General features: G+C 41.6%; 1 protein-coding gene across 1 annotated transcript in view; it reads left to right on the top strand.

The window, feature by feature from the left end:
* SERINC5 (serine incorporator 5) overlaps nt 1–14280 on the top strand; it is a 119040-nt gene that overhangs the window by 87230 nt on the left and 17530 nt on the right. Inside the window, exons 9-10 of the mRNA XM_007943463.2 lie at nt 8806–8872; nt 13064–13103. Coding sequence (XP_007941654.2) covers nt 8806–8872; nt 13064–13103 — 107 coding nt within the window. The remainder of the gene's footprint in view (nt 1–8805; nt 8873–13063; nt 13104–14280) is intronic.

The following is a 14280-nucleotide window of genomic DNA, read 5'->3' as shown; positions in this document are numbered from 1 at the left end:
CTTGCAGTAATAGGCCTTGGGTTACTGCTGGTAATCCTGTCTTCCTCTTGTGGGATTAGAGGAGGTCAGAACATGTGGCCTCCTTGCCGTTTTTGCACTAACCTACCAGCAAGAAATCTTAATGACTTCACATCTAGGGACATGTCACAACCCCTTCACCCCCACTCCACTTACATAAGACTATGGTCCCTTTGGGAGCCTCAAGTCAGATTGCACAGGAAAATGGGAATATAATTGGATTTTATCACACAAAACCCAGGAACAGTTATGGGCCTGCCCTGTAAGTTTTTATTCCCTGTTTTTGGTTCCCAGTTATCGCGAGAGGACAGACATTGTTTTTGTTGTCACAGTGTTAGCATTTATTTTTTATTTGATTTAAGTAAAAATTGATTTTAAACTTAATGAAAATTAATGTATTGATTTTCTATTTTAATGATAATATAATGTTAATATTCAGATACTATTTTTGATATCTGAACTCTAAAGCCATAAATTGATTTCAAAGGTGACACAAGTCCAGAGGGGGACTGGGGCCAGAACTTAGATCTGGCACCAGCCTTGACACTATCTCATCTTCCTACGTTATGTTCATAGAGCACCTGAGCCAGTTTGGCCTTACTTCCAAGTGATAAATCAAGAGCAAGAAACCTCTGCTTTCCTTTAGGACAAATTTGGCTAGTTACTGCTGCTGCATTTCAGAGAATAATACTCTTTCAGTAGTTTATACGGTGAGCTCTTTATTGTAATTTGGGTAAAAATTTACAGAGCAAATTGGCTTCCATTCAACAATTCATACGTGTTTTGTGACATTCACTACAATCCCCACAGTGTAAAAACACTCTTCCCACTTTGTTCTTGTATTTATCATTTCCATTTGTCCTTCTTTCCTATCCTTTCCTGCCTTCTGAGCTTTATTCTTTGGCAAATGCTACCCTTTTTATGTCTTATGGAGCGCATACTTCCCTGGTGTTATTTTTCACGTTATATATAGGCCTGTCTCTCATTTGATGAAAGTTGAGTCATACAAGTGAGTTCAGTTCTAGGCTTGAAGGATATCTGGGAACCATAATTTTATGGCTTCCATCAGTCTCTATCAGACCAGTAAGCCTAATCTTTTCTATTATTTTGAGTTTTGATCCACATGTTTCTCCCACTCTATACAGGACCTTTTATTGTGATCCCTTTCAGAGCAGTCAGCACTGGTAGCTGGGCACTGTCTAGTTCTGGTTTCATAATTGTGGAGGCTGTGGTTCATGTGGTTCATTAGTCCTTTTCACTGATTGTTTCCTTGTGTCTTTAATTTTTCTCCACTCTTCTTTGCTATAGATGAGGAGAGCCCAATAGTTGCACCTTAGATGTTTACTCACAAGCTTTTAGAACATTGTCTTGGTGTACTATATTACACCAATTGACCTTGGAGCCTTTGCTCTGGAGCCCCCAGATCTAGCAACTCATTCCTTCAAGTTGTTTGATTATGGCTGAGAAGTTTTTCATAACTTCTGAAAACACCAAATTCTGGTGCAGGTGTGGCGAGACTGAAACCCTTATATACTGCTGGTGGGATTGTGCAAAGTGATATGGCACTTGCTTTTTTGAATTTTGCTGTTAATCCTGGCCACCACTCATGTGTCAGTTTGTCATACTTTGGTGGCTTGTGTGTTACTGTGAGGCTGGAGGGTATGCCACTGGTATTTCAAATACTAGAAGGCTCACCCATGGCAGACAGGTTTCAGCAGAGCTTCCAGACTGAGACAGACTGGAAAGAAGGACAGGTGCATCCAGTTCTGAAGAAATTGGCCAGTGAAAACCTTATGAATAGCAGTGAAACACGGTCTGATATATTACTGGAAAACTTTATGAATAACCTTGCAGCATTGTCTGATACAGTGCCAGAAGATGAGCACCTCAGTTGGAAGGCACTCAAAATACAACTACAGAAGAGCTGCCTCCTCAAAGTGGAGTTGACCGTAATGATGTGGATGAAATACAGTTTTGGGGACTTACATTTGCTGATGGGGCACAACTCAAAATGGGAAGAAACAGCTGTAAACCTCTGTTAATAATTGGAACATGGAATATATGAAGTATGAATCTAGGAAAATTGGAATTTGTCAGAAATGAGCATAATGATTCAAATCCTAGGCATTAATGCACTGAAATGGACTTTTTTGGGCCATTTTGAATCAGACAATCATGTGATCTATCTTGCCAAGAATAACAAATTGAAGAGGAATGGTGTGGCATTCATTGTCACAAAGAAATGTTTCAAGATCTGTCCTGAAGTACAGTGTGTCAGTGATAGGACCAATTTAGGAAGCCCATCCTTATGATTTTGTCTCTCTAAAACCACTCTCGGTACCAAATGTGTTAGACTGGGTTCTCTAGAGAAGCAAAACAAGTAAAGTTTATATATATATATATGTGTATATATAGAGAGAGAGAGAAAGAGAGAGATTTATCTTAGGAAAATGGCTCACACACTTATAGAAGCTGGCAAGTCCAAAGTTCTTGGATCAAACATCAAGCTGGAGGCTTTTCCCGACTCTTGCAGCCGCAGGGTCTGAGGAGCTCAAGGTTGGCAGGTAGTATACTGGCTGTTGACGCCAACGAATCCAAGATCCCAAGGCTGAATGGTGGATTGTTCACTCACGGACAGTTGCAGGCAGCACAAGAGAATCCCGATGCACAGAAGAATGTCTCTTTTCCCAGATGTCCATAAATATACTGGAAGCAGGCCACACCTCTAGGGAAACTCCCTTTCAACAGATTGGCTGCTCAAAACATACTCATCTGATCCCATCATGGGAATAACCACATCACAATTGCTTAAACCACACAGAATTGTAGTCCAGCCAAGTTGACACACAGATCCAACTATCACAATCAGGAAACAATGGTATTGAAGGAAGAAGTCCAACCATAGTTTCAGGGTACATCAAGGTCAATTGGCATAACATACTATACAAAACATTGTTCCACCTCCTACTTTGGCGAGTAGCGACTGGGATCTTAAAAGCTAGCAAGCTGCCATCTATATGCAACGATGGGTCTCTCTCGTCCAGAGCAAAGAAGAATGAAGAAAACCAAAATTCATGGAAACAATTAGTCCTAGTGACTGGTACACCATCTGATCTGCAGCCTATACAACTATGAGACCAGAAGAACTAGATGGTGCCCAGCTACCACTGTCATCCACTTGGAAGGGGATCTATGTAGGAGAGGGAGAATAATGTGGAACAAAACTCAAAATCATTTGGAGAAAAAAATAAAAAAGTGGGGACCAGGTTTGCTGGTCCAATAGAGCCTGGTGGAACCACTAAGACTGTGGCCCCTAGCTGCCCTTCAGGTCTGGAATTGAACACTCACCTGTGGTTTCCAGCCAAACAAAATACAGGCATATGAGTTGAACATTTACCTCAAGTAGATATACTCCTTGGAGAGAACAATTGTGGGAGAAAGAAGGGCTGCTTATGCACAAGAAGACAGCTCAGGCAGCAGGAGCGTATGGAGGGATAGACACTGGGAAGAGATAACTATGGGGAGGAAGTGGGAAGGGAGCTGTTGCATTGTGGTAAACTGTGGTCCATGACATGAGACAAAGTATATGTGAACTGCTGTATGGAAAGTGAATCTGCTCTGTAAATCTTCACCCAAATCACAATTAAAAAAAAAAAAAAGAAAGAAAGAAAGAAGAAGTCCAGTACACTGAAGGGATTGACAAAAAAAACAAGGCTCCCAGAATTGACGGAATACCCACTGAGGTGTTTCAGCAAACAGATACAGTGCTGGAAGGGCTTACTCGTTTATGCCAAGAAATTTGGAAGATAGGTACCTGGACAGCTAACTGAAAGAGATCCATATTTGTGCCCATTTCAAAGAAAGGTGGTCTAACAGAATGTGGAAATTACTGAATAGTATCATCACTATAACATGCAAGTAAAACTTTATTGTAGATAATTGAAAAATGGTTGCAGCTGCATATTGACAGGGAACTTCCAGAAATTCAAGCTGGATTCAGAAGAGGACATGGAATGAGAGATATCCTTGTTTATGTCAGATGGAGCTTGGCTGAAAATAAAAAATACCAGAAAGATGTTTACCTGTGTTTTATTGAGTATACAAAGGCATATGACTCTGTGGCTCATAACAAATTATGGATAACATTGCAAATAATGGGAATTCCAGAACACTTAATTGTGCTCATGAGGAAACTGTACGTAGACCAAGAAGTTGTCGTTTGAATAGAACAAGGGGATACTGCACGGATTAGAATCAGGAAGGGTGTGCATCAGGGATATATCCTTTCACCTACTTACTCAATCTGTATGCTGAGCAAATAATCCAAGAAGCTGTACTGTATGAAGAAGAACGTAGCATCAGGATTGGAGGAAGACTCATTAACTACCTACGATATGCAAATGACACAATTTTGCTTACTGAAAGTGAAGAGGACTGGAAGCACTTAACCGATGAAGATCAGAGTCTATAGTCTTTAGTATGAATTACATCTCAACATAAGAAATCAAAAATTCTCAGGGGGGACCAATAAGCAACATCATGATAAATGGAGAAAAGATTGAAGTTGTCAAAGATTTCATTTTACTTGGATCCACATTCAACACCCATTGGAGCAGCAGTCACAAAAGACCTCTTTAAAGTGTTAAAGAGCAAAGATGTCACTTTGAAGACTAAGGTGTGCCTAACTCAAGCCATGGTGTTTTCAGTCACTTCATATGCATGTGAAAGCTGGACTGTGAATAAAGAAGACTGAAGAAGAGTTCATGCCTTTGAATTGAAGCACTGGGAAGAATTCTGAAAATACCATGGACTGTGAGAAGAACAAACAAAACTGTCATGAAAGAAGTGCAGGTGGAATGCTCCTTGGATGTGAGAATGGCCAGACTTTGTCTCCCGTACTTCGGTCATCCTGTCAGAAGGGACCATTCCCTGAAGAATTATATGGAGCTCTGGTGGAGTAGTGCCTAAAACATTTGACTGTTAACCAGAGGGCTGTCGGTTCAAACCCACCAGCCACTCCTCGGAAGGAAGATTGGGCGATCTACTTCCATAGTGATAGTGCCTCGGAAACCCCATTGAGGGGTCGCTGTGAGTCAGCTCGACTTGACAGCAGAATGTTTTTTGTTCTTTTTAGTAATGTACATGGTCAGTGAAAAAGTGGAAATAGATGGATTGACACAGTGGCTGCAGTGATGGGCTCAGGCATAGCAGAGAATGTGAGAATGGGGCAGGACTAGACAATGTTTTGTTCTGTTGTACATAGGGTCGCTATGAGTCGGAGCTGACTCAATGGCACATAACAACAATGACATTAATGGTGGGGTGAGATGATATCTCACTGTTGGCATTTAGTGAGTAGGGCCAGGGATACTGAATAGGCTGCAGTGTATTAGACATCTCAGCACAGTGCAGCACTGTCTCAACCAAATGCAGTTGGTCTCTGTCCATCCAGACCTCTATACCCACTCCTACCCTCAGGAGATAGTGGATTAACGTCACATATACCTTAATTCTGGAAGAGAAGAGGTTATTGGATGACCTGGAAATTATTTCATAGCAACTTTGTTGCACTGACTCAACAGATGGGGCTTAGTAATAACCAGATTGCAAGACAGTAAGTTTCCTAGGCTGAAGAGCTTGAAAAATAACACAGTGAAACCTGCAAGAACTGGAAGTCATAAGACTGCCTTGTTTTTCTGGGTCTTTAAAGTTTCTACCTTTGACAGGGGACCATCAGCCACTGTTCTGTTGTTCTCTATCATTGGATAATATTTGAGTTTTCCTTCTCTGATAAGTTTCGTCTTTATACCGGTTCTGGCTTTCACAGGCTTTACTGTATTTCCATCATAAATATGGTAGTGGAGTGTTTGCTGGGGAAAGGCCATGACTGAATAAAAACCTTATCTACTTGAGGCTGTCATCTTGTCTCCAGTGATGAACTGAATATCAGCATTTTTAGAAGCAAAAACCAAGCCTCCTCCATTAGTATTCAGTGATGGTGCCAGAATGAAAAACAACAATGAAAAAAATTTTCATCATGTAGATGAAAATTTCAGATATTAACGTTTCAAAAATTAAAAATTCCTTTTTTTCCCCCCATGAAAACTATATACTGTACTAAATCATAATTTCTCTATGTTGAGGGCATTAAACTTTTACCTGCACAAGCTGCATGTGTTTCCTGGATGCACTGCCAATAAGAATTATTTCTTTCACTCTTCTGACTAGGCTCAGAATTGGGACGTGCAAGTGGATTCAGCATATATTAACATGCATCTGTTCAAAAGCAGTAATGAAAGTGATAAAGTACTTGATTGAATCCCAAAGTAAGCCATGCACCTGGATCCCAGAGGACCTCATTGTGAGGGAGGCTTTTTCTTGTTTATTTACTCATACTGATCTTTTTACTCCTGGGAAGAGGTTGAGAATAAGCAGAGAAGGCAGTGTTGCCTCATGTGGTTTATTTCGTTCCTGACTCTCTACTAGTGGAAGCTCTGGTGGCATTTTGCCTAAGGCATTTGACTGCTAACCGGAAGGCTGGCAATTCATACCCACTCAGCCACTCCTCAGAAGGAAGACTGGGCAATCTACTTCCATAGAGATACCACCTTGGAAATCCAAGGAGGGGTTGCTAGGAGTCAGAAAATGACTCGATGGTAGTAAGTTTTTTGTTTTTTTTCTTTCTGTGAGTACAGTAGCTTTTTGAGTAACATTCTCCCTCTTGTCTCCATGCTCACTTGTAAGCTCCACAATGGTAGGAATTGTTATCTTTTTTGTTCCAGATGAATCCCCAGTGCTTAGTACAGGCCGTGATACACACCAGGCACCCAGTATCTATGCAGTTAACAAGAAACTTAATGTTTTAATCACCTCCTTTTCATTTTGTTGGGAGTGCTGGTGGCATAGTGCCTAAGGCATTTGACTACTACCCAGAAGGCTGATGTTTCAAGGCTGATGTTTCAAACCACCAGCCACTTCTCAGAAGGAAGATAGACAATCTACTTCTGTAGTGATAGCGCCTCAGAAACCCAGGGAGGAGTCACTATAAGTCGGATCTGACTCGACAGTAATGAGTTTTTTGAGTTTCATTTTGTTGGTGAGGGAGGGATAACTGCCCTAAGGTTATGAGGCTGGTCAAGCACATGACACCTGACACTGGACAAATGAGACTGGCAGCGATTTGGTAGTTCTAGATACTCATAGCTTAGGGGGATGGAGCAGAGAGATGGATGCCACACTGGAGGCACTGCCACACAGATTGCATTTGGAAACAAGTGAACCACGAAGGGCTATGGCAAGCGGTTTTATAGATTCAAGGGGTAGGGTACCCATGGGAAGATGTGATTGGCTTGTTTGAATAATTCCATGGGCTGGCAGGACAGTAAAACGAGCTACTCGGGGATAAGTAAGAACTGCACTGGTCCTTTCTATAAGGAGGGTTGTTTGCCTGTAGGAGCCTATCTGTAGGAGAAGAGTGAGAAGGGAAACTTGTGCTTAGACCATTTGAGACCCTCACTATTTTACCACATGTCAAGACAGCACATAAAACTGAACTTTAAGTTTAGGTCTTGTAACACACTTGAGTATTGTATATATTTGTAATTGCTTAAATAAAATATTCGAGGTTTTTGTTTCATTTTTCAGGAAAAAATAAAACTTTTTATCCCCATAAACAGAATTTACATAACATTTTACCCATTGCCATCAAGTCAATTCCGACTCATAACAACCCTACAGGGTAGAGTATAACAGCCCCATAGGCTTTCTTAGGTTGTAATTTTTATGGAAATAGATAACATAGCCACATCTTTCTCCCATGGAGTGGCTGGTAGGTTCAAACTGCTGATCTTTGGGTTAGCAGCTGAGAGCTTAACCACTGTGCCACCTTTTTACCGCTCTACCTATGGGGAAAGTAGTAGGAAGGAATTGTTAACATAGTGTCAACTACTCTGTTAAAGTTTCAAACAGAAAACTTTCTTCTGTCATAGGCATATTGTTCCTCAGTAAATAACTGTGACCTTTGCTTTTTATTGCCTTTTCTGGTTCTTCTGTTGATTTTGATCCCCTCTTAACTGAAACTAGTTAGAGGGATGGGAAAGATAAAAGTTACATTAGAAAATTCTTTTGGCATTTGAGGGAGGAGAGGTAAAAACCAACAGTGAAAAACAAGATATAGGAACAAATGACATCTGATTTTTGTTTTTTTTATCTATAAACTTTTCTTTGCTTGTTGTTGTTGTTGTTTTTATGTGCCATCGAGTCAGACCCGACTCATAATGACCCCTCCTTAGGTTTCCGAGGCAGTATCATTACGGAAGTAGATTGCCCAACCACCTTCCTTCCGAGGAGTGGCTGGTGGGTTTGAACCACCAGCCTTCTGGTTAGCAGTCAAGTGACCTAATATAGTCCTTATAAAAAGCTGTTGTGGTAACTAAGGCATTTGACTGCTAACCAGAAGGCTGGCAGTTCAAACCCACCAGCCACTCCTCGGAAGAAAGATTGGGCAATCTACTTCTGTAGTGATACCACCTCAGAAACCCAAGTAAAGGTTGCTATGAGTTGGATCCAGCTCAACAGCTGTGAGGTTTTTTTTTTTTTTTTTTTTTTTAATAAGATTGATTAGCCCATTTTTCCATACTGTGGCATATGAAGAGAGAGTCCTTTTATTTGAGTAGCCAGCTCTGTGGGTTACAGTGTGCCGAGCACTAGAGCATTGGTCACTCAGTGTTCCCCTTTGTTCATTGTGATATAGTTGCCCTGATGATGTTTTGTGTGCTTGTTTCTTAGTTTGACATCGACAACAAGATCAAGTTCTAATGCTCTGCAGGGACGATATGCAGCTCCTGAATCAGAGGTAAATTCCTTTCCTTTTCTTGTCTTGCTTCACCTCAGAAGACACATTTTTCATGAAGAAACTTTTTGTGTTTATTTGTATCTTTTTTGATTTGATTCTGTGATCCTATTTTTGTCCTGGGAAAGGAAGAGTGAGATTATTTTAAGAGAAAAAGAAATGTTGTCCTATACTATGGAAATCAGTTCTTGATTCTCCTCCAACAAAATTGGCTTCTTGCGCGGCATCCTGCTGCCCACCTCTCTTTGAAGGCTTGGGCATATCTTCTCAAGCTGCACCCTACTTCTCTTCTCTGACATTGGTGTGGTTTTTCAGTTGAAGTCCATTCATCTGTTTTATACTCAACTGTACCCTACACAACGTGACTATAAGATTATGTGGTAACTGTTCTAAAGGAAAAGAGAAAGCCGGGGAAGAGAAGGGAACTGGCATCTACTCAGTTTCTGCTCTGCTGGACATTGTGCTGAACATTTTATTAACTATACAACAATCCCAGTAAGTAGGCATCTCCTCAAGTAAAGAATTTTGAACAATAAATAACTTGGTTTCAGGCTTGTGATGCTTTTTACCTGTATATAAAAAGAGTTGGAGTGATCAGCAGCTGCCTGTTGGTCAACAAAATGTCTGTTATTTTCTTAGTTGATCAGAGTTCTTCTTCTGGGACTGTGGAACATCTGGAGTCTCTGGGTAGTATAAATGGTTAATGTGTTGTTGTTGTTGTTGTTGTTATATGCCATCGAGTCAGATCCAACTCATAGTGACTCCTTCGGTTTCCAAGGCACTATCACTATGGAAGTAGATTGCCCCATCTTACTTTCGAGGAGTGGCTGGTGGGTTTGAACCAACAGCCTTCTGGTTAGCAGTCAAGTGACTTAGGCACTACGCTAGCAGAGCTCCTAATGGTTAATGTACTCACTGCTAACTGATAGGTTGGTGGTTCGAGTCCACGCAGAGGTGCCTCAGAAGAAAGACCTGGTGGGAAAAAAAAAGAAAAGAAAAGAAAGACCTGGTGATTTACTTTTGAAAAATCAGCCTTTGAAAAACCCCATGGAGCACAGTTCTTCTCTGACACATGTGGGGTTGCCATGAATTGGAATCCACTCTAGGCAGCTGGTTTCTTGCTTGTTTATGGAACATAAGCTAAAGACCTTGTCCAGTGGAGGCAGCCAATAAAAGACTCAGTGCTGGCCCTAAGACAGAAAGAATTAGGGGTTCCAATGAAGACCCGAACCTTAGACTTGCCATGTGCCAGGCACTGTTCTAAGCTCTACATATGTAATTTTGTTTAGTTCTCATAAAACCCAGTGAGGTGCTATTATTGTCTTCATTTTACAGAGCGGGAAAGCAGAAATGCTAAGTTACTTAAACCCTGCAGGTTTTCTTCTGCCTGGATCTAAACTATACACTCTGGCTACAAGTCTGTGTTCTTAGTCACTGAAGCCTAAGAGCTCAGCTGCCAGGGTCTCCTGGTCTTTTCTGCTGACCCTGCCTGGCATCCAGCCACTGCCTACATTCTCATGGCTTTCTCTGGACGGAGGCACCGTTTGTTACCTGTCCACATAGCGGCACTTTACTGTGCATCTGGGTCTCTGGGAATGGTCTTTCCTACACCTCACCTGGAGATAGTTAACTATCACTCTGCCAGTATCGTTCACCAGCTCTTTCTGTCACTTAAGAAAGGAGAAAGGAGAAAATTGCTGACTTTGAATAGGATACTGGCTATTCCAGAGTAGTCTCCAGAGGGCAGCATCTTGTTCTCACCACTGACTGGGTGACCACCTGCTGAGATTGTATGGCTACAGTTTCAATATCCCTATTGTATATAGAGTTCAAGCTCAAAGAACAGCAAGTCTCTAAATTAGATTTAAGAGTGAGAAGTGAGGATGTTTTTCTTCTTCTCATTCCCAGGAAAAACACCCCAGTGTTTCTTTCTGAACTGGAGAGTATGCAGAAAAGAAAGTGGCTTACCCTCCTTGCATAACATTTCACAAGATACACCTTTGAAAGAGAGAGTTAATCGTTTCCCATGGTAGCTTTAAAAAGAAATAGAACCTCAGTGCTTGATGTCTTGGACCATTGAATGAGATTAGTGAATTTTAGACAGTGTCATCTGATCTAAGGTTCTGTCAGGGCTACTACCTCTATTACAAGTGTGTTTGCCATGCAGGGTAGAAACACAGGCTTTCCTGGCAGTGCCTAAATGGGATGAAGGCTCAAGCTCCTACAGCCTCTCTGTGATTTGTAATGCAAATATCTTCAGCCAGAAGGTACCAAGTATCCAACACTTTCCTAACTATCTTAACATATTTAGTGTTTCCCGCCTCATTTACCAGAGTCTTGGAAGCATGTGTAGGTTTTTCATAACCTGATATTTTTAATTACATTTGTTGTCTTGGGTAGGTAAGAAACATGGTATGAAATGCCAAAGGTACCAAAGAGTCTTGAGTGGAAGGTCACCCATCCACCCCATCCCAGGCAGTACTCACATCTGTTCCCAGAAGGCGGCCAGTATAGCCCCTGATTTTAATAGAAAATCTGACTAGGCCTCCTGCTTGCACCTCTCTTGGCTTTTACCATTTCAGAGTCTGTCAGTTCCATCATCTCCCAGATATCACATGTCACCTGTATGTATTATAGATCATGGACTTTGGAGCTGCCATTCTGCATTTGTATACCAGCTTTCACTAAGCTACTTTTGTGAGCTCAGGCCAGTTATTTAACCTGCCTGACCTAAATTTCCTCAGTTGTAACGAGGATAAGAATCTCAGCCTTGTAGATTTGAGAGGACTTAATGAAATAGCACATAAAGCAGAGCACCAGAAGGTGAGCTCCACGACAGTGGGGAACTTGTCTTGCTTACTTCTGGTTGCAGGTCGAGGCCTCCAGAAGTAGAGATTGATGTGCAGGGCTGTATTAGGGATCAATATCCATGTCCAAGGAAGGAAGGGAAAAGAGGCAGGATTGGGCAGAGATTTGGCACTGAAGGGCAGTGCAGGGTGAACAAAGTCACCACCAACCCCGTGGGATGCTCTGGAATGTAGATGGCTCATCAGAGTTGTCCGCAGGTAGTCAGAATGGCTTGGATGTGGGTTGCCAAAGAAGGACTTGATCTAGGGTGAGAAAGTTCCCTGCAGTTGAAGGAAAGCCTAAGGAGCTGACATCTGGAAGCTGAGTGCTGATAGCACTCTCAGTAATGTAAGTGAGCAACAAGTCCTTCCTTGCAAGGGGATGTGGATGGCACATTCGCACATTCTTCATATTTCCTATCACCAGCACCCAGAGCAGTGCCAGGGCAAGGCATAAACCAAAAAACCAAACTCACTGCCATCGAGGTGGATCCAACTCATAGTGACCCCTCCTCGGGTTTCCGAGGGGTATCACTACGGAAGTAGATTGCCCAACCTTCCTTCCAAGGAGTGGCTGGTGGGTTTGAATCACCAGCCTTCTGGTTAGCAGTCATATGCCTTTGGCACTACGCTATCAGTGCTCCGGGTCCAAGGCATATGCTCAGTAAAAGCACTGAAAGAGTGAAATATGCAGTTCAGTTAGGTGAAGGTTTGGCATATAGGAATCTTTTCTTTTTTTTTTTTAATTGTGATTTGGGTGAAGATTTACAGAGCAGATTCACTTTCCGTACAGCAGTTCACATACACTTTGTCTCATGACATTGACCACAGTTTACCACAATGCAACAGCTCCCTTGCCACTTCCTCCCCATAGTTACCTCTTCCTGGTGTCCATCCCTCCATGTACTCCTGCCCCCTGAGCTGTCTCCTGTGCATAAGCAGCCCTTCTTTCTCCCATGATTGTTCTCTCTAAGGAGTGTATCTACCTCAGGTACATGTTCAACTCATATGCCTGTCTTTTATTTGGCTGGAAGCCACAGGTGTGGGTTAAATTCCAGACTTGAAGGGCAGCTAGGGACCATAGTCTCAGTAGTTCCACCAGGCTCTATCAGACCAGCAAACTTGTATGGGTACTTATATGTATGGGTACTTATACATATGTATTTTGAAAGCATAATGATGTTTTGTAGCTTATGGGATGTGAGATGATTATAGAAATATACAGAACATCAGCATCATAGCAGCATGGAAGCCACCACAGTGTGGCAAACTGACAGACAGATTAATTAATGTGGAGATAGAAAAGCCAAAAACAAGCTACCTGACTTTGTTGCTCTTGTCTTCACAGGTAGCTCGGTGTTGTTTTTGCTTTGATCCCAGTGGAGAGGGTAAGTAGCGAACTTGTGTGCATATGTCTGGACATGTGTGGCTCTGTGGACCTAGAGCTATGCTCTGCAGGCATTTGGGATTGAGGCGCAGATAACTTGAATGGTAGAGAAAAAATTTTATTCCCAAACTGGTTTACTGTTTATATTCTTTTCACATTCTTTTACAAAAGTTGCTGCATTTGGTTTGTTTGTGTTGATATTCTGACGGGAATATCAGTCTATATTTTGTCTAATGTTTGAAGTAAATTATACAGTGTGATTTAGAAAAGCTGAAAGTACATTTACTAAGGAATGATTTGGAACATACCAGGAGATCCTGACATCTAACTTTTTGACCATTTCATTCCTTTTCTTTTCAAATTGTGATTTGGGTGAAAGTTGCAGAGCAATTGGTTTTCCATGCAGTAATCCATACACATTCGTTTTGTGACATTGAGTGCAATCCCCATGCTTTAACAGCATTCTTCCCGTTTCCTCCCTGAGCCCAGTACTTCCCATCATCCTTCCTTCCAGTCCTCTCCTGCCTTCCTAGCTTTATCCCTGGGCAAATGCTGTCCTCTTGATTTCGTATGTTTGATTGTTCTAGTGAGTGCATACCCTCAGGTGTTACTGTTCACCTTACAGGGCTGTCTATTGTTTCTGCTGAAAGTTGAGTCATGGGGGTTAAGTTTAGTTCTTAGCTTGAAAGGATGTCTAAGGGCTATAGTCTTGGGGTCTCCACACCAGTCTTCTTTGGACCACTAAGCCAGGTCTTTTTTATGATTTTGAGTGTTGTGTCACATTTTGTCTCACTCTTTCTGGGACCTCCTATTGTGATCTCTTTCAGAGTGATCAGCAGTGATAGCTGAGCACCATCTAGTTCTTCTGGTCTTAGGTTCATGGAGGATGGGATCCACACGATTCATTAATTCTTTGGACTAATTATATCCTTGAGTTTTTTTTAAATTGTTGTTTTCAATCTTCATTGTTCTGGATGGGAAGAGACCAGTAGTTGTACCTTAGAGGACCACTCACAAGCTTTTTTTTATTTTAATCATTGAATAGTTTTTTTTTTTTTCTATTGTGATTTGAGTGAAAGTTTACAGAGCAAATTCACTTTCCATACAGCAGTTCACACACACATTGTCTCATGACATTGACTACAGTTTACCCCAATGCAACAGCTCCCCTCCCACTT

The sequence above is a fragment of the Orycteropus afer genome, unplaced genomic scaffold, assembly GCF_000298275.1.
Source record: "Orycteropus afer afer isolate SDZICR_OR568_19922 unplaced genomic scaffold, OryAfe1.0 scaffold00107, whole genome shotgun sequence".
NCBI lineage: Eukaryota > Metazoa > Chordata > Mammalia > Tubulidentata > Orycteropodidae > Orycteropus > Orycteropus afer.
Note: the sequence above shows the minus strand (reverse complement) of the source record. Positions and strands in the feature narration are given on the sequence as shown.